Source organism: Thalassophryne amazonica, chromosome 15 (assembly GCF_902500255.1).
Source record: "Thalassophryne amazonica chromosome 15, fThaAma1.1, whole genome shotgun sequence".
Taxonomy (NCBI): domain Eukaryota; kingdom Metazoa; phylum Chordata; class Actinopteri; order Batrachoidiformes; family Batrachoididae; genus Thalassophryne; species Thalassophryne amazonica.
In genome coordinates this window covers 18,667,325-18,693,321 of record NC_047117.1, presented here as the reverse complement: position 1 = coordinate 18,693,321, position 25,997 = coordinate 18,667,325, and the positions used below count along the sequence as shown (strand labels likewise).

The 25,997-nt window shown below is 40.2% G+C and overlaps 1 protein-coding gene, 1 long non-coding RNA gene and 1 other non-coding gene across 3 annotated transcripts; 2 read left to right on the top strand and 1 right to left on the bottom strand.

The window, feature by feature from the left end:
* Positions 1-9,866: 9,866 nt before the first annotated feature.
* Positions 9,867-18,703, bottom strand: asah1b (N-acylsphingosine amidohydrolase (acid ceramidase) 1b). Its single transcript, XM_034188610.1, has 14 exons — positions 18,544-18,703; positions 18,421-18,467; positions 16,668-16,758; positions 16,399-16,485; positions 16,234-16,312; positions 16,068-16,142; positions 14,497-14,542; positions 14,254-14,398; positions 14,119-14,173; positions 13,943-14,024; positions 13,271-13,402; positions 12,922-13,045; positions 12,032-12,088; positions 9,867-11,920 (listed from the first exon to the last, which is right to left on the bottom strand). Exons 1-14 carry the CDS (start codon positions 18,610-18,612, stop codon positions 11,831-11,833), a joined length of 1,179 nt encoding a protein of 392 aa, XP_034044501.1. The 5' UTR covers positions 18,613-18,703; the 3' UTR covers positions 9,867-11,830.
* An 852-nt stretch (positions 18,704-19,555) lies between these two features.
* Positions 19,556-19,629, top strand: trnai-aau. The gene has a single exon. It is a non-coding gene; the product is annotated as a tRNA-Ile (tRNA).
* Positions 19,630-20,132: 503 nt separating this feature from the next.
* On the top strand, positions 20,133-20,847 carry LOC117526815. Its single transcript, XR_004565358.1, has 2 exons — positions 20,133-20,272; positions 20,802-20,847. It is a non-coding gene; the product is annotated as an uncharacterized LOC117526815 (long non-coding RNA).
* The last annotated feature ends 5,150 nt before the right edge of the window (positions 20,848-25,997 follow it).

Sequence of the window (25,997 nt, the reverse complement as noted above, 5' to 3'; positions counted from 1 at the left end):
CTGAACACACACAGAAAAATGCTCGCAAAATGTGTTAAAATGCCATTTTGACCTGAATATCGAGCCAGTAAAATTAAATTACATTATGTTAGAAATGTATTAAACTTACTCTGACACACACATTCCCAAGTACTAGTGTTGAAAGTTACATGGATCTGTGCTGTTCAAGCTGCTGAGCTGAGGCGTCCTGCACCATTACAATACATTTATATATATATATATATATATATATATATATATATATATATATATATATATATATATATATATATTTACACAATTATCCTTGATTGACCGAGTTTCATTCGTGAAGTCAGTGGTGTGGGTACACATCTCTGTGTGTCGGTGTGACTGTGAGCGGCACAAGCGCAGGTCATTATAATCTCATTATTTTAAGGTGCAAATAAAAAAATTTAAAAATCCCCAGTCTTGTCGAACAATTTTAATCACTAACGAGAAGTATTTTAACTAGACATTGGTCTAGCAGTGGAAAATATCAACTAGACATAAGTGAAGAGTTAATGGTCCATGTCATCGGGCGACACAGGTACGGCAGGAAACATACAGCTGTTTATCATCCAAATATCATGTACAAAGTGACAAGAAGAACCAAAACCACTTACTTATGGAAGGAAATATTGTCTCCCTTGTTCCTCCGTTTGTGGCTTTGCCAACATGCGCAGCTTTCCGGCATATTCCACCTGTTTCTTGAACTTCTATGCACGCAAATCACTAACTTGCCCAGAATTAAAATGGCGATCACGCCTCCTTGTCGGCACACGTCTCAGCACTACTGCGCTCTCTGGTTCGTATATACAGCTCCATGGGGTATAATTAGTCTTTTGTAATGCCAAGCTTTTACCAACAGATGCCTATTTGCTGTTTACGCGACACACATTTCAGGGATATATGTTGGGAAGCATTTATCTTAGAAGTAGATTTATGGTGAAACCCTAGATAAGTTCAGTGCTATTCAGGAAATTTTTAGGAGTCCAGTTTTTAAGTGAGACTCCTGTCCTCTGACAGGATCATGTGTGAAACGTGTGTATTTAAAGTCTTTTTTTCTTCTGTTTATTCTTATTGTTGTTATCTACTCCTATGCTGTTGACTTTCAGTCAGTTAATAAATTAAGTGGCACCTGTGTGTGCACACATAAAAATGAATGAATTTAGAACATCATCTTGGTTGTTTTAAATGATGACTAATATCACGCTGTTTTGGTTGTAAAGATCAGACTGTCTTGGATGTCAGCCTCACAAAAGGCTCAGATTTCATCAGTTTTTTTTCAGCTGTGTACAAAAGCCAATCAAATTGCACTTTGCTGCAGTTTGATGCATGTTCTAACGAGTTACTTGAATACAAACTTCACATTGTTGTTCACAAATGCACTTGTTCCATTAGTGGGTGGCATGTAACATTTTTCTCGTGGTATGTAGCATTTTTCTGTAAAAACTGAACTTTGGTTTTTGATATAAGGAACATGAAATTGTTGAGATTTTTACTGAACTGATCACATTCTATATTTACAGCAAATAATCTAAAAACAACTCTGGGATTTGAAATACTGCAGTTTGTGACAATTCACATTTGTAATGTAGTAATGGTTTACAAAGAAGGCTGGCTTTTGTAAACAATTAGTTTTGTGGAATGTTTTCCTTGGAAAAAAAATAAAGTGAAACACTTTTCATGATTTGAAAGTGTAATTTCTTTGTTGATTCGTGTTTTTATATTATCTATTTATGTAAGATGCATTTTAAATTGACAGATGCAGCCTGGGATAGTTGTGGGGGTACGATAATAAAAAAACTGAGGCGTAAAAGTTGTCCAACCCAGAGCAAAACAAATATACGGTAACATAAGTAACTGTAAGGCATGTGACAAATATTTTGTAGTATATTTTATATTGGTTGAGAAAAAAATTGACTATAGGTTCAAGGTGCAAAAAAATCCCTCAAAACATTGTCATTCATGTATTCCTTTGGGGGGAAAAACACACACACACAACAAAGTTTGAATATGTCGCTGTGCGTCCATATTGATTTCTGAGTTCATCAAGTGAACACAGTTTTCTGAAGTCCTCTGTACCGTTGGCAGTAGTTGGTATAGTTAACCTTAAACTTATGTACCTTCTGTATTCACTCACTGAAATGTTAACCGTGTTAGCTAAAGCGATAAACTAATTAGCTAAAGCTACCAATAACGGCAAGTTTATATATGATATGAATTTACTTGGCTTTTTTTCTTTTGTCTAAAACTGGAAAAAAGGGCCTAAAGTTATGAAATATGAATATGTGAAACATGGAGGGTTACAAAAAAACAAACTATGATCATAGCTATAAAAAAAGCTATGATCAAGGTACATAAATGAACACAAAATTACATAGTTTATTCACAGTATAGACACTATTACAACCCCAAATCCAGTGAAGTTGGGACATGTAAAATGTAAATAAAACAGAATACAATGATTTGCAAATCCTCTTCAACCTATATTCAAATGATCACAGAACAAAGAAAAAATAATGTTCAAACTGAAACTTTGTTTTTGTGCAAATATTTGCTCATTTTGAAATGGATGCCTACAACACATTTCAAAAAAGCTGGGACATTGGTATGTTTACCACTGTTACATCACCTTTCCTTCTAAAAACACTGAATAAGTGTTTAGGAACTGAGGGCACTAATTGTTAATGCTTTGTAGGTGGAATTCTTTCCCATTCTTGCTTGATGTACGACTTCAGTTGTCTCCGTTGTCATATTTTGTGCTTCATAATGTGCCACAAATTTTCAAATGGCGACAGGTCTGGACTGCAGGCAGGCCAGTCTAGTACCTGCAGTCTTTTACTATGAAGCCACACTGTTGTAACACGTGCAGAATGTGGCTTGGCATTGTCTTGCTGAAATAAGCAGGGACGTCCCTGAAAAAGACGTTGCTTGGATGGCAGCATGTGTTGCTCCAAAACCTGGATGTACCTTTCAGCATTGATGGTGTCATCACACATGTGTAAGTTGCCCATACCATGGGCACTAACACACCCCCATACCATCACAGATGCTGGCTTTTGAACTTTGCTCTGGTAACAATCTGGATGGTCTTCTTCCTCTTTTGTCCAGAGGACATGGCGTCCATGATTTCCAAAAACAATTTGAAATGTGGACTCATCAGACCACAGCACACTTTTCCACTTTGCATCTGTCCATTTCAAATGAGCTCAAGCCCAGAGAAGGTGGTGCTGTTTCTGGATGTTGTTGATGTATGGCAGGGGTGGCCAAGTTCGGTCCTCGAGAGCCACATTCCTGACACTCTTAGTTGTCTCCCTGCTCCAACACACCTGAATCCAATGAAAGGCTCTTAGCCTTATGTATGGCTTTCACTTTGCATGGTCGAGTTTTAACTTGGACTTGTAATGTAGCGACGAACTGTGTTAACTGAAAATGGTTTTCTGAAGTGTTCGTGAGTCCATCCAGTAAGATCCTTTACACAATGTCGGTTTTTAATGCAGTGCCGCCTGAGGGATCGAAGGTCATGGGCATTCAATGTTGGTTTTCGGCCTTGCCGGTTACATGCAGAAAGTTATCCAGATTCTCTGAATCTTGATATATTATGGACTGGCGATGATGGAATCCCTAAATTCCTTGCAATTGAATGTTGAAAAACATTGTTCTTAAACTGTTGGACTATTTTTCATGCAGTTGTTCACAAAGTGGTGATCCTCAACCCATCTTTGCTTTGAACAGCTGAGCATTTTGGGGGTGAACCTTTTATACCTAATCATGACACTCACCTGTTTCCAATTAACCTGTTCACCTGTGGAATGTTCCAAACAGGTGTTCTTTGAGCATTCATCAACTTTCCCAGTCTTTTGCTGCCCCGTCCCAGGTTTTTTAAAATGTGTTGCGGGCATCCATTTCAAAATGAGCAAATATTTGCACAAAAACAATAACGTTTATCAATCTGAACATTAAATATTTTGTCTTTGTGTTGTATTCAGCTGAATATAGGTTGAAGAGGATTTGCAAATTATTGTATTGTTATTTAATTTTACACAACGTCCCAACTTCATTGGAATTGGGGTTGTATAATATGTGCACAGACACAACAAGGACTGGACAAAGTCTAATTCCAACAGGGTCCTCAAATGTTCCACATTGATTCAAGCTATGTATTCATAACAACAATGAATAAAATTAAAATAATTTAACCAAATAAATACTGAAACAAACCACGTGTGATGAAATAAATACGTATGAAAGTAGCAGAGGCTTTGTTCCAAATGAACAAAAGCAGCCGAGTGCTTGTAAATATGAACATACAACCCCTGGCAAAAATTATGGAATCACCGGCCGCGGAGGATGTTCATTCAGTTGTTTAATTTTGTAGAAAAAAAGCAGATCACAGACATGACACAAAACTAAAGTCATTTCAAATGGCAACTTTCTGGCTTTAAGAAACAGTATAAAAAATCAGGAAAAAAAATTGTGGCAGTCAGTAACGTTTACTTTTTTAGACGAAGCAGAGAGAAAAAAATATGGAATCACTCAATTCTGAGGAAAAAATTATGGAATCATGAAAACAAAAGAACGCTCAACACATCACTAGTATTTTGTTGCACCACCTCTGGCTTTTATAACAGCTTGCAGTCTCTGAGGCATGGACTTAATGAGTGACAAACAGTACTCATCAATCTGGCTCCAACTTTCTCTGATTGCTGTTGCCAGATCAGCTTTGCAGGTTGGAGCCTTGTCATGGACCATTTTTTTTCAACTTCCACCAAAGATTTTCAATTGGATTAAGATCCGGACTATTTGCAGGCCATGACATTGACCCTATGTGTCTTTTTGCAAGGAATGTTTTCACAGTTTTTGCTCTATGACAAGATGCATTATCATCTTGAAAAATGATTTCATCATCCCCAAACATCCTTTCAATTGATGGGATAAGAAAAGTGTCCAAAATATCAATGTAAACTTGTGCATTTATTGATGATGTAATTAATGACAGCCATCTCCCGAGTGCCTTTACCTGACATGCAGCCCCATATCATCAATGACTGTGGAAATTTACATGTTCTCTTCAGGCAGTCATCTTTATAAATCTCATTGGAACAGCACCAAACAAAAGTTCCAGCATCATCACCTTGCCCAATGCAGATTCGAGATTCATCACTGAATATGACTTTCATCCAGTCATACACAGTCCACGATTGCTTTTCCTTAGCCCATTGTAACCTTGTTTTTTTCTGTTTAGGTGTTAATGATGGCTTTCGTTTAGCTTTTCTGTATGTAAATCCCATTTCCTTTAGGCGGTTTCTTACAGTTAGGTCACAGACATTGACTCCAGTTTCCTCCCATTCGTTCCTCATTTGCTTTGTTGTGCATTTTTGATTTTTGAGACATATTGCTTTAAGTTTTCTGTCTTGACGCTTTGATGTCTTCCTTGGTCTACCAGTATGTTTGCCTTTAACAACCTTCCCATGTTGTTTGTATTTGGTCCAGAGATTAGACACAGCTGACTGTGAACAACCAACATCTTTTGCAACATTGCATGATGATTTACCCTCTTTTATGAGTTTGATAATCCTCTCCTTTGTTTCAATTGACATCTCTCGTGTTGGAGCCATGATTCATGTCAGTCCACTTGGTGCAACAGCTCTCCAAGGTGTGATCACTCCTTTTTAGATGCAGACTAACGAGCAGATCTGATTTGATGCAGGTGTTAGTTTTGGGTATGAAAATTTACAGGGTGATTCCATAATTTATTCCTCAGAATTGAGTGAGTCCATATTTTTTCCCTCTGCTTGGTCTAAAAAAGTAACCGTTACTGACTGCCACAATTTTTTTTCTTGATTTCTTATAGTGTTTCTTAAAGCCAGAAAGTTGCCAAGTTGAAATGATTTTAGTTTTGTGTCATGTCTGTGATCTGCTTTTTTTCTACAAGATTAAACAACTGAATGAACATCCTCCGAGGCCGGTGATTCCATAATTTTTGCCAGGGGTGTATTCTCTTCAGTTCCACATATCTGGAGAACTTGAGATAGATTGAGAATCGTATTGATTTGTTTATGTTTTTGTCAACACCGACTGTGTATCTGTGCAGTTAAATGTGAGTTTAAGTGACGAGCTTCCTGCAAATGGGGTGCTGAATTCGCCCGCCATCCTATTAACGGAGGCCTAACCATCCAGGTTGAAAACTATTAATGCAGTTTTGGAAACCTCTCCCCAGCGATGTTTAAAATATATATTTATATATAAATGTACAAGACACCATAGGGTTCCACAAATTCTCGCTTTCGAATGTTGACCCCTTGGTCATCCTTCCATGGCCGATATCTGGTCCGGCTATTATGTCTGAGAAAATTATGGATCGTAAATTTTGTCACCAGAGGTGAAGGTGAAACACCAGTTTTCCAGGGGTCTGCTTAAAAAAGAAAAAGCATGGCATCTTCAACTTGTGGATTTGAATATGTGTTCAGTAATTGTACCTTCTTCTTTGTCTTTCGGCTGTTCCCGTTAGGGGTCGCCACAGCAGATCAATCGTTTCCATCTCACCCTGTCCTCTGTATCTTCCTCTGTCACACCAACCACCTGCATGTCCTCTCTCAGCACATCCATCAACCTCCTCTTTGGTCTCCCTCTTCTCCTCCTGCCTGGTGGCTCCATCCTCAGCATCCTTCTCCCTATATACCCTGGGTCCCTCCTCTGCACATGTCCAAACCATCTCAATCTCGCCTCTCTGACTTTGTCTCCAAACCATCCCACCTGAGCTGTCCCTCTGATATGTTCATTCCTAATCTTGTCCATTCTTGTCACTCCCAAAGAGAATCTCAACATCTTCAGCTCTGCCACCTCCAGCTCTGCCTCCTGTCTTTTTGTTAGTGCCACTGTCTCTAAACCATACAACATACCTGGTCTCACTACTGTTTTGTAAACTTTCCCCTTCACTCTTGCTGATATTCTTCAGTCACAAATCACTCCTGCCACCTTTCTCCACCCACTCCACCCTGCCTGCACTCTCTTCTTCACCTCTCTACCACACTCTCCATTACTTTGAACAGTTGACCCCAAATATTTAAACTCATCTACTTTCACCACTTCTACTCCTTGTAACTGCACTATTCCACTGGGCTCCCTCTCATTCACACACATGTACTCAGTCTTGCTTCTACTGACTTTCACTCCCCTTCTCTCCAAAGCATATCTCCACTTCTCCAGACTAGACTCAACTTGCTCTCTACTCTCACTACAGATCACAATGTCATCTGCAAATATCATAGTCCATGGGGACTCCTGTCTGATCTCATCTGTCAACCTGTCCATCACCACTGCAAACAAGAAAGGACTCAGAGCTGATCCTTGGTGTAATCCCACCTCCACCTTGAATGAGTCTGTCATTCCGACTGCGCATCTCACCGCTGTCACACTATTCTTGTACATGTCCTGCACTACCCTAACGTACTTCTCTGCCACTCCAGACTTCCTCATACAATGCCACAACTCTTCTCTTGGCACCCTATCATAAGCTTTTTCTAAGTCCACAAACACACAATGTAACTCTTTCTGTCCTTCTCTGTACTTTTCCAACAGTATTCTCAGAGCAAACATTGCATCTGTAGTGCTCTTTCTCCGCATGAAACCATATTGCTGCTCACAGATCTTCACCTGTTTTCTAAGCCTAGCTTCTACTACTCTTTCCAATAACTTCATGCTGTGGCTGATCAGCTTTATGCCTCTGTAGTTACTGCAGCTCTGCACATCACCCTTGTTCTTGAAAATAGGAACCAGCACACTTCGTCTCCACTCCTCAGGCATCCTCTCACTTTCCAAGATTTTATTAAACAATCTGGTTAGAAACTCTACTGCCATCTCTCCTAGACATTTCCATGCCTCCATTGGAATGTCATCTGGACCAACTGCCTTTCCACTCTTCATCCTCTTCATAGCAGCCCTCACTTCGTCCTTGCTAATCTCTTTTACTTCCTGATTTACTCACCACATAATCCAGCCTTTTCTCTCGCTCATTTTCTTTATTCATCAACTCTTCAAAATATTCCCTCCACCTTCTCAGCACACACTCCTCACTTGTCAGCACATTACCATGTGCATCTTTTACCACCCTAACCTGCTGCACATCCTTTCCAGCTCTGTCCCTTTGTCTGGCCAATCGGTACAAGTCCTTTTCTCCTTCCTTACTATTCAACTTCTTGCACAGCTCGCAATATGCCTTTTCCTTTGCTTTTGACACTTCTCGCCTTACGCCGCATCTCCTTGTACTCCTGTCTTTCTTCATCTCTCCGACTATCCCAAAACTTTTTCACCAACCTCTTTCTCCTTATGCTTTCCTGGACCTCTTCATTCCACCACCAAGTCTCCTTGTCTTCTTTCCACTGTCCAGATGTCATACCCAGTACTGCCCTAGCTGTCTCCCTCACCACATCTGCAGTACTTTTCCAGTTGTCCAAAATTGCTTCCCCTCCAACTAGTGCTTCTCTCACCTGCTCGCTAAATTTCACACAACAGTCTTCCTCCTTCAGCTTCCACCATCTGATCCTTTGTTGAGCTCTCACTCTCTTCTTCACCTCTAAAGTCATCCTACAAACAACCATCCTATGCTGTCTAGTGACACTCTCTCCTGCTACCACCTTACAGTCTGTGATTTCTTTTAGCTTGCATCTCCTATAAAGAATGTAGTCCACCTGTGTGCACCTTCCTCCACTCTTATGTTACCCTGTGCTCCTCCCTTTTCTTAAAGTAGGTATTCACCACAGCCATTTCCATCCTTTTTGCAAAATCAACTACCATTTGTCCTTCCCCATTCCTATCCTTGATACCATATCTACCCATTACTTCCTCATCACCTCTGTTCCCTTCACCAACATGCCCATTGAAGTCTGCTCCTATCACCATTCTTTCATGCTTGGGCACACTCTCCACCACCTCATCTAACACACTCCAGAACTTCTTTCTCCTTCATCTCACAACCTACCTGTGGGGCATATGCACTGATGATATTCATCATCACCCCTTCAATTTCCAACTTCACACTCATCACCCTGTCAGACACTCGCTTAACCTCCAACACACTTTTAACATACTTTTCCTTTAAAATGACCCCAACACCATTTCTCTTCCTGTCCTCACCATGGTACAACTTGTACCCACTGCCGATGCTCCTCTTACTTCCCTTCCACTTGGTCTCTTGCACACACAATATGTCTACCTTTCTCCTCTCCATCATATCAGCCAGCTCTCTCCCTTTACCAGTCATACTACCAACATTCAAAGTCCCCACTCTCATTTCCACCCTTCTAGTTTTCTTCTTCTCCCGCTGTTCGTGGCAACGTTTTCCTCCTCTTCTTCGTCGTCGTCTTCGCCCAGCAGTAGCCCAATTTCCACCGGCACCCTGTTGGGCAATAGCACCGGTGGCGGACGTTGTTAACCCGGGCCGCGACCGATCCGGTATGGGAATTCGATTCTGAGTCTGCATAGTTGGGTTGGCTTGTTTTACGCCAGATGCCCTTCCTGACGCAACCCTCATTTATCCGGGCTTGGGACCGGCACTCAGAATGTACTGACTGCACACCCCATGTGGCTGAGTTGTGTTCAGTAATTGTACCAATATGTAATATTCATGCAGCCCAAAAAAAATTATGTAGCGGTATGAACATTATCCTTCCACCCCCCCCATCCAAGAGTTGGTTCCCCACATTGCTTACATCATAACATGGAAGCACCAGTATGTTAAAACATTAAGGAAATGAAACAGACTCATTTATTGAAAATGTGCTTCAGTCTGTGTGCACACACACACACACACACACTACAGTGAGAAACCAGTTTATAAAAAAAAAAAAAATCAATTAATTCACAAATATTACAACAGCAAGAGTTTAATATCAGAAAACTTCACAATATATCATGACACAAAATTCCATTATTTACTGATCAGGAAGAGGGGGACAGCTGAAGCAGTATCTGAGGTAAAGCCCACCCACACAGGTTTACCTAAACATGCACATACTATGTGCATGTAGTACAATAACTTAGCATTTGCGTTCTCATTTAATCCTAAAGTTTTCTGGTCAGGCAGCTTCTCATCCTCAGTCACAGCACAGTTTGTTACAAACCTCTGAGGTGAAACCTTTTATACTGTACATAGAGAAAAGCTAATTTAAACACATACATGTGTACATACGCCTGTGCATTTTTCTCATACTTATCCATTTACCCAAACAATGTGCGTCAAGTCAGGAAAAAGTGTTTGCTCAACAAGTCTGGTTCTTCCTTCAAGGCCTTCAACTGTACAGTCTATTATACAGACATATAATGAGTACTCTGACAGCACAGTATCCCCCACTGGCTAACATTGCTTTGGTACAAAAGCAGGCTACATTCTGGTAACATTTCAACGTATGTGATAGTTGATTCCAGAATGCAGACCCCAACTCATGAAACTGACAGTGTCTGGATTTGTTAATCAAGGGCCATAACTGCCAAAATTTGACAATTTTGTACATTACATATTGCATATTACCAACCTATAACAAGAATTTGTACCAAGATTCATGAAATTACACCTAAAAATGTGAGAAGTTGTTTTCAGAATGCTTATACTCTTTTTGGGACAAACAGACAGAATCCCTTCAGGCGGGGGATGGGAGATAAAACGTTGACCATATAAATGTGTCATTGAGGAAAGAGGCCCAAATTAAAACATCTGTTGTAAAGGTCCATCACAACCTCAGGATCACAACTGAGGAGCTGATGAAGGCATCAGAAATGCAACATCTTCGCCATTACCACAAACAAACAACAACAACAAAAAGCTGCACAGCTAAAACCGCTTATCCAAAAATGATGTTTGGGGGTGTTGTCTTCACCCTGATGGCCAACTGAACTTTTGGCATCTACAGTTCTAAGGTTTTTTGCACATCATGAGTGGTCTCCTACAGATGGATAATGTCGCTTTTCAAGATGATACCTCCAACTCTCAGTTCCTCAGTTGTGATGCTGAAGTTCTGGTGGACCTTAAGAACAAAAGCTTAATTTGTGGCTGTAGATTCTGCCCTCCCCTAATGATGTAAAGTCTACCATGATGCTTCACAATGGCTCCTGATAAGTTGTACTTCACAAACAGGCCCTGAGTCTCACTGGACCAGTATTTATCCATAGACACTGTATTGGGAATTAATAATTAGAGAGACGTTTCCCAAAGGGGATATATCCACTGCAGATTACTTCTCCAGCAAAGGCTGGTACCCATTTACAGCTGGGTGAACTGGAATGATGCAGATGAGGTGTACTATCCAAAAACACAGGTGGCCTGAAGATCGCATACACACCTGCAGTCAAACTTTGGTTTAAATATTGGTACAACTCCTGAAAGAGAAACCTGACTTTGAAGAGAAAACAGAAGTGGTCAGATGAGGTAAAACTCCCTGTAACTCAGCTCTTCACAAACCATTTAAAGCTGAAGCCTAGAACATTTCAGTTTTATTTAAATTTAACACAAATGGAACCAAGTTTAACAATGTGGAGACCATCAGATGTTCTGAAATCTACAAGCATGTTGACAATTACTTTTTTGGCACAATGCAAATGGTTTGTCAATTTAGAACTTTTAAGTGATGGAAGAGTTGAGTTTGATTAGTAAAAAACAAAACCAAAAAAAAAAAACATTTTAGTGATTTACTGCAGTCTGTCAACAGTGAGGAAAAGCTGAAGTTGTGAAAACACTTAAAAACAGAAAAGCCTTGAGTGTAAAATCAGTATCAGCTCACCCTGCATAGTGTCTCAGAATTTACAAACCGATCAGAGTTTAGTCGTCGGAGGGTCACCAGGGCATGCAGGGGTTTGGACAGTCCCGGATATAAGACTCCAGTTTGCCTTCGGACACTTGCATCAGGGTTGTGTATGTTGTCAACTTAAAAAAAAGAATATATATATATAAAAAAAAAAAAATGTATATATAAAAATAATAAATTTGCACTGAACAACCTAAAACTGATAGCGTGTTTACCACCTAACGGCTCACCTTGTTTAACACAGGTTTGGTTGACAGCACGTCGTACATAGTCTTCAGTGAGATGTTCTACAAAAGAATGACATGTTGCTAAAACAGAAATCTTAACATGTCAGGCTCAAGGCCACAGGTAGTGCAGAAGATCACATGACTGGAATAGAAGAGTTTTAAAAAAATACACTTCATATCCTCTGTGACTGTAGGACTTCAGTTCTCATTAATAATAACAAAAAGAGCACCACTTATTTATGTCAACAATTTAGACCCAGTATTAAAAGTTTTGGGATTTAAACAATCCAAACCTCTGCTTGTTTACCCTCCAACCAAGGTTGTTCTCCATCTTATGCCTGAGCAGGTAGAAATAAAATCTGGACCCTGGGTTACATTTCAGGTTCAGTTCTGGAAGAACACACGAGTACCTCATGTCACTGCATCCACCACACGATGAAAGTGCCTTGGGTGACAACCACCGAGGCAGATAACCAGCACATCCCAAGTTCTTGAAAGTATCATCTATCTGGCACAGCCATGCAGGACATGGCCATGTCCTTGGACTTCTCCAGCCACTGGGTTCCTCATCACTGAAAGACCTGCATGCTGGACCCACATGTCTAAAATGTCATAGCTGACATTCTCTCACCATACAGGTGATACACCTCACCTTGTCTCCCTAAGAAACCACACAAAATCACCCCAACAGCACCCATGGAGCCACCAAAGAGACCTAGTACCACACACACACACCTTAGGTCACAAGAATGCATCCGTCTCATAACAGTACGGAAGAAAGAAGCACCATGGCTCCTGACTTGGACCTTCGTTCTGCAAAGACATCAGCATCACCAAACACCTCTGACCAGCAGCAGAGCATTTCATGATCACCTCAGATCTGTTTCACTCACATTCACTGTGGTTTGGTTCATGCACTTCATAGCAGGAGTTCTGCGATCATCCAGGAACAGAGGCTCCTCCCAGTGGTCATAGTTTGTCTCCAAGACATACCAGCGGCCCAGCTTCAGGTCGATCCTGAAACACATCATCATAGTAACACATGACATGTAGCAGCTGATTTCTGAGTAAAAGACCAGGCATGTGACAAGACACTGAACCCACACACACTTCCTCGTTGAGCAACTGAGAACATGTTTCACAACACTGTGTCTTTAAAGTACAAGTTTAATGGATTGAGGAGTTTTGTGGTTTGCTCTGCACTGTGAATCGCAAGCCTTACAGTTAGTGTGCGGTACTTACTCCCAAATATCAAGGCTGAGGAGTCTGGACCTGGTGATGACGCAGCCCTGGCCCGTCTGGTTTCCTCCAATGATGAAGTAGGCTGGAGCGAGGAGCTCAGTTTGAGCCAGGCGGGTCTTGGCCTCCTCATAACTAGTGATAATCAGATTGTCAATCTGCTGTCTGACTCAGACAAATGCACAAGACGATACATGGTTCATAGTATAACTTAATCTCCTGTTCACGTGAAATGTCTAAAATTAAATTAGCAACAGTAGTAATATATTAAATATCAAGTCAAAAGTGTGTCCAAATATACGCACACATCATTATATATTCTTTCAAATGTCCTATTGAGCTTAGAAACGGTTGTATTTTCTCCAAGTGATTTTTGGATGCAGTGTCCAAAACAACATGTGTTGAAAGTTTGATGATGCTGTCAAGCTTTAATGGTCAACATATACCACTGCTTTCATAGTATAAATATCCTCTCTTGTGGATTACAAATCAAGAAAATGTGCAGTGGCTTTACACATTTCGCTGACTGCAGCAGTAAAGCAGAAAAATAGGATATGCGACGATTGTGACAGGATACAACACAACTATAGCGTGCATGCATTCAACTGCTCATATTGTACCTATTTATTACACCGTTCACTGTTCCAAATTCCTCAGTGAAATGGTAAGAAATACCTGGTAGCATTTTCGAGTACAGATCGAGTCAGGAAGCTCATCCACATGCCACTTCTCTTTCCCAGAATCCATTCCAGGAGTCCTACATGTAAACAATTCAATACGAGAACCAGTGGCTTAATATGTCATACAGCAAAGCACATCCTCACACAGCAAAACACAAACAGCTGACTCACCGATGAAGCCGCCATCAATACTGAAGCGTTCGTTCATAGTCAAGCTGAACTTATACTGAAACAAACAGCAACAACAAAAAGGTCTTTCTTGCATCTAGAACCTTCTGTCTTTCATTAGGATTTTAAGCTACTTACAGGCTTGATGCCGGTTAGCATGCCGACGTATCCAACAAAGTTGGTCGACTTGAAGACCGTCTGGTTATTTCTTACAAAGTTAATGTTGACTATAAGAGGCTTCAACTTCTCACTTATGATCCATGACTTGTTTTTTACATCCCAGCTGCAAAGAAAAAAAAAACAAAACAAAAAAAACAGTTTCACTAGACTACAACACTTTAATAAATAAAAAAACAACAAAATCCAAATGGTGATTCTTACCCCAAAAATAGTCCGAAATCCAAATTTCTTCCATGAAAGAGATTACCTGTAAGAGTCCAAAACCATGCCTGTTAGGATACTTTTCCAAATGCAGTGACTATAGAGAGAATTCAGGGATAGACATTAAGACCCCCACTTGAACGCTTTCTGTGACCGGAATGCTGTAGACTTGTGCATCACATAGCCATAGTGGAACACTTGAAAATTTTGAGCATTTAATCACACCATTAACTTGAGCAATGTTTGTCTGTCTGTTCCCTACTCATCACGTGTTATGGCCAACTTCCACCAAACTTGTTGAGGATGACCATCAACCCCAAAATGATCAGTGAAAAGGTTTGTTTTGGCAAAGGTCAACATTGTTTAGGCCATAAATGTACCTTGTTTGTCAACCCCTACGCTTGACATGCAGGTGGGTTCTTTTTTTTGTGGAAAAATTTTTATTGAAGAGTTATTTTTATGTAAATGATACATATTACAAACATGAAAAATAAGAGTGTGTCAAATTAACAATAATAAAACATACAGATCTATAGCAATAGACACACACACACAGAGAGGGAGGAGCAAGACACAACCACAAAATAAACATATAATAATAATAATAACAACAGGGAGGGACCTTAAATTGCCCAGGCAAGACCAAATTTATAAAAAGATAAAATGTCCAAATTTACTCAGATTTACCTTGAACTTGGCACACATATGGAGGCGTGTTCTGGAATTGCCCAAGTCAAGCCTGCCGGTTGTCAATCACTGGGGTCAAGGTCACAAGGTCATGTCTGCCTGTTGCCCTTCTCCTTCCAGGTCCTTTGGCTGACTTTCACTAAACTTTGTATGTCAATGAAGGCTGACTCAGAAAGTGCTCAAAATAATTCCCTTTAGCAAAGATCAAGTAATGAGTTTCTACTTGATTTGGACCAAATGTAGCACACTGCCGCAGCTCCTCCATATCGAAAGGAGTCAATTGAGGTGGCTCGGGCATCTTTTCCGGATGCCCCCTGGACGCCTCGCCGGAGAGGTGTTCCGGGCATGTCCCATTGGGAGGAGGCCCCAGGGAAGACCCAGGACGCGCTGGAGGGACTACATCTCTCGGCTGGCTTGGGAACGCCCTGGGGTTCCCTCGGAGGAGCTGGGGGAGGTGTGTGTGGATCGGGAGGTCTGGGCGGCTTTGCTTGAGCTGCTGCCCCCGCGACCTGACTCCGGATAAAGTGGAAGAAAATGGATGGATGGATGTAGCACACTTAGGGGGGCTCTAGAATTGCCCTGGTGAGGTCAGTCACTTGTGTGAAGGGCAAGGTCACAAGTCAGATTGCTGTAGCCCTCTTAGCTAATTCTTTTCAAAGCTACTATAAAGTGAAAACGGAACTGAAAGAACAAATGAGCAAAAACAAACATTAAGCGGCTAAAAACAAGGCATTGTAAAGAAATGGATGCATTGATATTCACACTTCCTGCTTTCATGGAAGTGTTGTTTTTCCACACCGTCTAAAGTGTGACCAGTGAAACTTGCAGGGCTTGTGGCTAAAATAACCCTATCTACCCCTAAGAATACTAGCTTGTTTACCCACCATTGGTGTCCTCTGCAACGATTGAGGTACACACGGTGAAAATCTCATAGAAGATGTTGTACAACATGACTTCGCCTACAAGGAGTGAAAACACATCTGTGATTTCATTGCAAAGTATTTACAAACATCCTCAACTGGTAAAACAAGAACATCTGCATTTTCTTACCAAGTGGTATTTCCGAAACAGCTGCAATTCCTTTAATTTCATCACTGAAGGGGTATGGCAATGTGTCTGACATCAAAGGCTGCAGAACACAATCACAAGCCACACTTGAGTTCTTGAAAAGCAAAACACCAGTTATGATGGTGGGGGTGCAAAAATCACACTCACCAAAGCAATGTCAACCAACTCAATCAGCTTTCCACTCGGCACAAAAGCATTAGCCAAGTCTTTGATGGCCTTGATCATGTCGGCCAGCTAAAAATAAAATAAATTTTTATTTAAAGTAATATTTCTGTCAGAAAAAAAAAGATCAATCAACATTTATTTCTATAGCACTTTACAGCAGCCAGATGGTGTCCAAAGTGCTTTACAGTAAAATAAAAGAGCAAGAATTCACAAAAATACAAGATAATGTAGTTACATCCAATAGTTCTTACATCTGCTCTTTTTGCAGTAATTAGTGCTGTCCATCTCTTGTTGGGTGGTAAATCGAGGTCCACCGTGTACCAGTCGACACCTCCTTTGAACCTGATTACAGAGACACACCTATTGGCATATTCTTACACACCTCATCATGGACAGGCATTGGTTTCTGATTCCCATTTTTCAACTTTATAAGTTTAAAATCAGATTGGATTGTCTTGAGGCCACACAAAAATATGAAACTGAGTGAAATGGGGACTGATAATGAAATGAGGGTAGAATGTAACGAAATGGAGCAGACTGACTCCAAATAAGTACTTTAATTGTTTGGCGTTTGTTTTTGTGAGATGCGCTTAGTACATATAGTCGGGGCAGGTGCACCATCTGGTGTTCAAGAGATGAAACTTCAGCCACTGGGTCAATCTGCTCCATTTTGTTTTACCCCTACATTTTATTATCAGTTTCCATTTCACTAAAAAACAAACAAAAAAAATAAGAGTACTTAATTGAGCCATATTTGGAGTCAGTCTGGGTCAGTCTGCAACATTTCGTTACATTTTACCCCCATTTCATGATTATTAGGCCCCATTTCGCTCAGTTCGTATTTTAGCATAGCTGATCCAGCTGTGGCATCATTGTATATCAGTCAGTCGTCAAGGGAGCCATCAGGGGAGGCTTCCGTCCTGTCATTAGGAGAGTGCTATCTAGAGCACAATAGGTGCTAATTAGAGCTATTGTTTAGTCACTAGCCTATAGCAGTCAGCCTCTCGGTAGGTGGGGTCTGGTTAGGTTAAAAAACTCCAGCTTTTGTTGGCTTCTGGTTTATTCTTCTCTACAAGAGTCAAGACAAAAGTCAGACTACCAGAGCAAGAATTTTAGCTGAGGAAGCTTCTGTGATTTGAAGCGAAACGTCCTCACGTCAAGCAACCCAGTCCAGTCGAAGATTCAAGCTTCTCTACTATGGAAACCACCTGGACAACTGAGAGCCTACACAGAAAGCATCATTACAATGTTTGTAAAAATCTGCTTTCAAGTAATAGTAGGGAAGCTGAATCTTCGACTGGACTGGGTTGCTTGACGCGAGGACGTTTCGCTTCAAATCGCAGAAGCTTCCTCAGTTAAAATAAAAACTCAGCTTCCTAAAATTTTAGCTGAGGAAGCTTCTGCGATTTGAAGCGAAACGTCCTTGCGTCAAGCAACCCAGTCCAGTCGAAGATTCAGCTTCTCTACTATGGAAACCACCTAGACAACTGAGAGCCTACACAGAAATTTTCAAGTAATGTTTGCAAGGACCGCAACAGACGCTGAATAAGACACTATGTAAGCTGCATTTTCTGATTACCTCAAGTTTGGACAGCAGCTAAAAATTGATTTTACAAAACTCTTGCCGTCTGGTATACGTCGCTTCCGGCAACAATTAGGCCACAATTTGTATTTCTGCACGTGTGATTGGCCACTCCGTGAAAACATGCTTGGGCTGTGTGCTTTTCACTTGAAATCAGCTGGTTTTGTATCGCGTCTGGCTTATTTTGTCATCCAGCTGAAGGTCTAGAACAATGAGATTTATTCACCAAGTCAATTTAATGGCCAATGGTTCATTTCACGGTTTTGAAAAGTGACCAAATTTCATGTATTTGTACCGAGTTCGGCAATGTTTTCAGCGAGTGAAAATGACCACCAGGGGGCGCTGCCGGATGAACGACTTTGAGACTACTACCCCTTTAAAAAATGAAACCTGGATCATAGAAAAGGCAGAATTTTACTTACGTGGGGCCCTTTGGAGGATACATATTTGTTCTACAGTCTTCAGTAAACTGAAAATAAAAATATAAAAGAACATAACACCAGCGAACACTTCCGATAACAACATTACAAAGAACAAACGCTTACCGGTGGCACAAACTGTGACGAACTAAGAGAAAGCCAAGCTGCAAAAATAAGAAAACCACAACGAAACATTTTTAGTAAAATTATCCGCAAACTCTTCTACTGTGAGCAGGAAAAAACCGAACATTAACTAAAATGTTGGGAAAACTACGGAAGCGTTCAATGTGGGAGGGCGTGTCCATTTTCACAGAATAGAGTGATAACGAAGATATCAAAGGGGGATAAAACATATTATACGAATAGAACCGAGGAAAAGAGCATACCTCTTGTTAATAATTTAGATATTCAAAGGAAACACCTTCTTGTCTTTGGCAGAAACGGGATATTTTAGACAAAATAATTATTAAAGCGATCGCAAACACCCCTTGAATCAGTGCTGGCAGAGAGTTGGTCTCTGCGGGGATGTGACGATAAACAACATGATCACACACGTGAATTACACAAAAAGTTCCACAACATTAAAAAACCTCTGACAGTAACATCTCTGTCGCCAAAGTTTAATGTCCAAAAGGGCGTTGGACAGATTTGTCCTGCCAGTCTCTCTCTCTTTAAGACATTTGTCATTCACGTTTAAAGGAATTAATTCGAAAGATTATTCAGATGACAACACTTTATTTGTAAAAACCAAGCATCCCAAGATTTAGCAACTGTAAAACAGAACTAAATGATCAGGTTTATGGCTACATGTTACCAAATGTGCAGGAAATAACGAACACAAGCGGATATCCAACACATCAGTAACCAAAGGCATCATCTCGTGGGAAATACAGAAATTTTATTAAATTTTTATTAGATTGCTAAATAAAGCAACGAATAATTGTTGAATATGTAAAAAAGAAGTAGGGTACGCGGTACAACTAATCTTCAAAATAATCGCTTAAAGAGCTCATATTATGGAAACAACCTTTTCCAATTTCACATTTTATGGCTGTATACTAAAAATTATTATGTAACAAATTTAACTAATGACATTTCTTTCTTCTATGAATAATGCGAAAAGACCAGTTGCACCGTCGGCCGGTTAGCTCAGTTGGTTAGAGCGTGGTGCTAATAACGCCAAGGTCGCGGGTTCGATCCCCGTACTGGCCAATGATTTTTTTTTTAATTTTTGTCGAGGACCACAGTGTAAATAAGCGCCTGTATTTTAAGCTTATCTTATTTTATCCTCGACCTGAATGAATGAATGAATGAATGAGGCAAGACTGTTAAAGCAGAAGAAACACGAAGCGCCGCCGACCCCAAAAGTGTGCTCTGGTGCTCTCTGGTGGACTGTTTAGAGAACATGTTTCGTAAGAAATCAGATCAACAGAACATTAGTGGCACATGGCATTAGTTTGCAGAATTTTTTTTTTTATATATTGAAATACTAATTTTCAATAACAAAATAGTTGTGCTGTTATCCTTTTCATTTGTGAACGAAGTCACTTGCTACATATTAGTGTCCGTCTTTGATGACATTTACGTATAATGAAGGTGTTTGATAAATTAAATGCAAATACCCGACATATGTTTGTTTACATTGCGGCCCGCACACCGATATCTAACACAATTTCTAATTTCGAAGCACAAATCGATATCAAGTGACACAGTGTCACGTACTGAGATGATTCGGAGATTGCTTCAGACAGGTGGCACACGTATCGAAGTAGCGATTGGACCGTGTCTCTGAAGCAATGGCTGAATATTCACGTGTAAAGTCAACTAAATTGGTATTGAAGGGCATGAATAAAGGGTACGTTTTCGTCTTACTACGTAGGATTGACCCTTTAATAGTAGTACCTGGAATGTTCGCAGCTTCTTGATTGAGTTTCAGTGCTAAAGCTACCTAGCTAGCTAGCTAAAATTTTAACGCTGACGTTACATTCAAGATCGTTAGTGTTTCACAGTATTTCTTCCCCCAACTTGGTCGTTAAAGGTCTTTATTTTAACGTGGGTAGCCAACAATAGCCCTTACATTACATGTAAGTTGTGCTAGTACAGTTAGTTATAGACGTGACTAATTATGTTTGGAACTAGTTGCCTCTTTCTGATAAACACATTTCAAACTTGGCTTCGTACTTATGGAAACCAAGCTACACATATCCTATAAACCGTGCTTACACTGGAGAAAAATACAATAACTTTTTAAACTAATAACACCTTGTTATTGAAATAAGATGGGAAAATTGACCTTTGCAACATGTAAGTGCAGTGGAACATCTGGCCACCTGAAGGCAAATTAGGAAATTTTTAAACTCATGTTTATTTTTTTTGCTTGGTAGGACAAAGAAGAAGCACAAAGACAAAAGGCGAAAGCTGACAGATGAAGAACATAAACTTGATGTTGTTGGTATGTACTTGTCGATCTGTTGGGGCCGAACCTTTTGAAACAAATGTGTACTTGTAATTTGTTTGTTTGTCTTTGGATCAATAATATGATATGAATTGTAATTGGCTTTTTATAGACCCCACACCTCCAAGCCCAACTCAGACTGTATGAACCAAAGATATTTTATTTTGTTTGTCATTTTACTTTTGTGTGTGGTCAGTGTCATTTCATTTGTTAATATACATCTATTCCTGCATATAAGGCCTGCAACACATTACAAAAAACATTGGGAAAGGGGCAATTTAAAGCCCCTTTCACACCGGGGCTGCTCCCATTTGCTTCCTGTGGTGTCATGACGATGCAGGAATATCTGTGTCAGGTGTGCGCAGCAGGGGGCAGAGAGGAGGTGAGGACGTAGCCTGCAGGTTCTCTGCACAGAGAAATCAGAGTGCACAGTTTGGCTGCAGACAGACTGTGTACTCTGACTTCTCTTGTACTTGTTGTGCAGAGCTGCAGGGCTGCGCTCTGAGTTCTGTTATAGTTTATCTTTCCTCCCTTGACTGCGAGATGCACGCACGTACCGTCCTTGAGCAAATGTGGAGATGTCTGGAGTTCTACTTGATGTTGACATATCCTGTCTCAGGTCCTTTTTTGTCCTTTTTTTAACTGTGATGTGAGAGTTTGAGCAGCCAGACTTTTTTTTTTCTTTTAATTGTTCACAAGTGCGCGCGTGAACGAACGTCCATGAGTGGACTAGAGATGTCCGGACTTTTTACTGGATATTTCTGGCAATCAGTCTGCATTTTTTTCCTGTGGTCTTTTTTTTTTCAGCGTGTAGTTTTTACTGCATTAAGTACACGGTATAAAAACAGTGCTGCGTGATTTATACTGCGGGAACAATGGAACACAGCAGGAATCATAAATTGGCTTCCGAGTCACACCGGGTAACGCCTCTTTGGCCCGACTTGGGCTGGAACCACTTCCTTTCTGCGTCGAGCACAGGACGCCAAAAAAATTAAACAGGTTTAATTTTTTGGTGCCCGACTTGCTTCCTCCTTTGCGCCCCTCGCGCTGTTGTTGCGCCGAGCTGCATCGTCTCGGCACTGAGTTGCTTCCACGCGGCGGCGTCATAATGACACACGGCGCAACTGGGAGCAACCAGGAGCACCCCCGGTGTGAAAGGGGCTTAAGGCTAGTAACAAGGTTGGAAAATAAGTAAATGAATAATGATGTAATTTCAAACAGGTGATCTCAACAGGTGATTGTAATTGTGATTTTGTACAAAAGCAGTATTCATGAGAGGATACTGCTGCTGGACTTGCCTGCCTACAGTCCTGAGATGTCCCCAATGAGAATATGTGGTGAATTTTGAAAAAAAAGAAAAAAGAAAAAAAAAAAAGAACAGCAACAACAATGACCCTTTACTGTTGCACATCTTAAGGTGTGTTTGTAAAACAATATTTGAAATGCTTCATGGCATGGTATCCTCAATGCCAAAATGTCTTTTAAGTGTTGTGAGAAGGAATGGCAACATTACAAAGTGGTAAATGCTTTAACTTGTCAATTAAAAAAATAATAATGTATTTCAGGCCTTAAATGCAGGAATACATGCATATGAACAAATGAAATGACACTGACCACACAAAACCTAAAATATCTCAGGGTTCTCACTAGAATTTTTTCACAGCATAGGGGGGAAGTTAGCAGGGCATAGCCGTGCAATGAGCCTTGCAGGTGTAAGTATTGTAGGAGGGTCCGAGGGCATTCCCTTGAGAAAATTTTGAAATTTATAACCCTTTGAAACACTATTTCCTGTGTTTTGGGGGCTACTTTGTGTTGCTAACTGGGATGTTAAGTAATGTGCGACATGTCCATTAAAAAGAAAAACAGAAAAGCCCCCTATGCTGGTTAAATCACAATATAGGGGCCCAAATCACAGCATAAGGGATCTGTATTGCAGCATAGGGGCCCTCCGATGGTCAACTACGGTGGCGAGAACCCTGTATCTTTTGGTTCATACTGTCTGCAATGAAATAGAAGTAAAAATAAATTTAACAATCACTGCATACATACACACACAATAGCACGTAGGAGATCCACAGGCTGTAGATTGGGTTGTGTTTATAAAATAGGTAGCTAATATTTTTCAAGGGTAGTAATAAATTAAGCAATGCTTGTGTAATGAGTGAGTGAGGCTGCGTCAGTCACAGTCAGTCAGAGCTGCGTGTCGTCAGAGCGAGCTGCAAAAAGTTTGTACCTGAGTTTTCAGAGGTGGTGTTTGTAGTTGCCATCTGCCACGCCGGTGTTTGCCAACCCGGACAGTGGGAATACCACCTCAACCGGCAACTTAGCCCCGCGACTGGACAGCAACAACGTCCGAGGCCCGCTCAACGTGGTGAATTCACTGAGGCCGCGCGCTGCGTCATTAGAGCCGCGCGTCACGAGTGCCGCTTCCCCGAGGCCTCGTGCAGCCACCGCGGATCCATCAGCGCGGAAACACCGAGGCCGCGCGGCACCAGCGCAGTGCAGATCCATCCCGGTGATAAACAACACAGGCTGTTAACATCGGCGATCGACAAGCTGCTCATAAACCGACCATGGGGCCTAAGAAGGTTCTGACAGCGGAGGAAGGTGACGATATTAAAAAATCTCTGGACTTTTTATCAGAGGAGATTTCTGTTGTGAAGCAGCAACAGAAGTCAATCATGGATCTGGTGGAGGAGGTGAAGGCATTACGGCTCCAGAATGCCGAGAAAGACCGGCATCTGGTGCAGCTGGAAAATAGAGTGGCTGAATTGGAGCAGTACACCAGAATCAACGACGTCATCATCACAGGTCTTCACATCAAACCACGGTCCTACGCACGGGCGGTAACAGATGAGAGCGGAGGGGAGCCCAGTGAACAGGAGGTCAGCTCTGTGGAAAAACAGGTTGCTGATTTCCTCCTATCTAAAGGTATAGAAGTGGATTTAAATAACATTGAAGCGTGCCACCCTCTGCCCCGGAGAAATGACGGTGATAAACGAACCGTCATCATGAGATTCATCAACAGAAAACACAAAACAGCACTGTTAAAACAAGGAAGAAAACTGAAAGGGACAAACGTATTCATCAATGAACATCTCACCAAACGGAATGCCGACATCGCCAGGAAAGCACGCTTCTTGAAGAAACAGGGAAAAATCCAGCACACATGGACTTCAAACTGTAAAATATTCATCAAACTGAACGGATCACCAGAACAAGCAAAAGTCATGGCAATAAGGAACATCGAGGAGCTGGACAAATATGAACAATAGTGTTTCTTAAAGCGAGGATCTGGACAGATATGACCAATAAGGTATGAGGACACAAACACATCACAACACCATGACACAGACCAGAGGAACCTATTCATCTACTACCTATTCATCTACATCTGGAGACAAGAAGGATATAACTCAAAGGATTGCTGATCATGGAAAAGTAGAACTGAGAACATTTAAATACACAGACCACAATGTACTGGACTTGGAGCACGATATAGACCCAGACAATAATTTCTTCTTAAATATCAATGACAGTTGTTGCTATTATACAGATGAACAGTTTAATCGGATCATTAAAACGGATAACAAATTATCAATAATCCATTTCAACAGCAGAAGTCTATATGCAAACTTTAACAACATTAAAGAATATTTAAGTCAGTTTAAAAAAATATTTAACATAATTGCTATATCAGAAACATGGATCAATGAAGATAAAGGAATGGATTTTGAACTGGATGGATATGAATTTAATTGTGTAAACAGAAAGAATAAGAGTGGAGGAGGAGTGGCTGTGTATGTGGATAAGAACATGGATTATAAAATAGTAGACAATATGACAACTGTGATTGATAACTTATTAGAATGTATAACTATTGAAATATGTGAAGAAAAAAGCAAAAATGTATTAGTCAGCTGTATATATAGAGCACCAGGATCTAGTATTGAAACATTCACTGACTGTATGGGAAAAATGTTCTCAAAAACTAATCAAAAAACTGTGTTCATTTGTGGTGACTTAAATATTGATCTGCTCAATCCAAATAAGCATAAAATAACAGATGAATTTATCAGTATAATGTACAGTATGAGTTTATATCCAAAAATCACCAGGCCAAGCAGAATTACATCCCATAGTGCCACCTTAATTGATAATATATTCAGCAATGATATTGAGAATAACACTGTGAGTGGATTATTAATCAATGACATTAGTGATCATCTACCAGTTTTCATCGTTTATAATAGAAACCATCGGCGGAATCAGCCAGAGGAGAAAATAAAATACAGGCGAGTGCGGACAGAGGAAAACATGAACACACTAAAGAAGGATTTACAGGAGCAAAACTGGGAAAAGGTATACAGTGAAAGTGATGTTGATAGTGCATATGAAACTTTTTTACAACTATTTACATCATTATATGATAAAAATTGTCCAATTAAACAAGACTACAGAAAACAAAAAATCCAAGCTCGACCATGGATGACGAAAGGGTTACGAAATGCATGTAATAAGAAAAATACACTGTATAGAGAATTCATAAAACTAAAGACTAAAGAGGCAGAAAATAGATATAAGAAATACAAAAATAGATTAACTAATATTATACGGGTATGTAGGAAGGAATATTATAGTAACATATTATATAATAACAAAAACAATATTAAAGGAATATGGGATATATTAAATAGCATTATCAAAAATGGTAATAAAAAACAGAGTTACCCTCAGTATTTCATTGATAATAATGTCAAGAAGGAAAATAAGGATGAGGTAGTCAACGGTTTTAATAATTTTTTTGTAAATATTGGACCAAGCTTGGCAGAAAAAATTCCCGATTCCCAACCTGAGGATTGGGATAATAATCTCATAGAAAGAAATCCCTGTTCAATGTTCCTCACAGCAGTGGATGGAAATGAAATTATAGACATTGTGAATAATTGTAAATATAAAACATCTACCGATTTAAATGAAATTGATATGGTGGTGGTAAAACAGGTCATTGAATGGATTGTAGAACCATTAACATACATCTGTAACTTATCATTTCAAACCGGTAAATTTCCCAATCAAATGAAAATAGCTAAGGTTGTGCCGCTGTATAAGACTGGGGATAGAC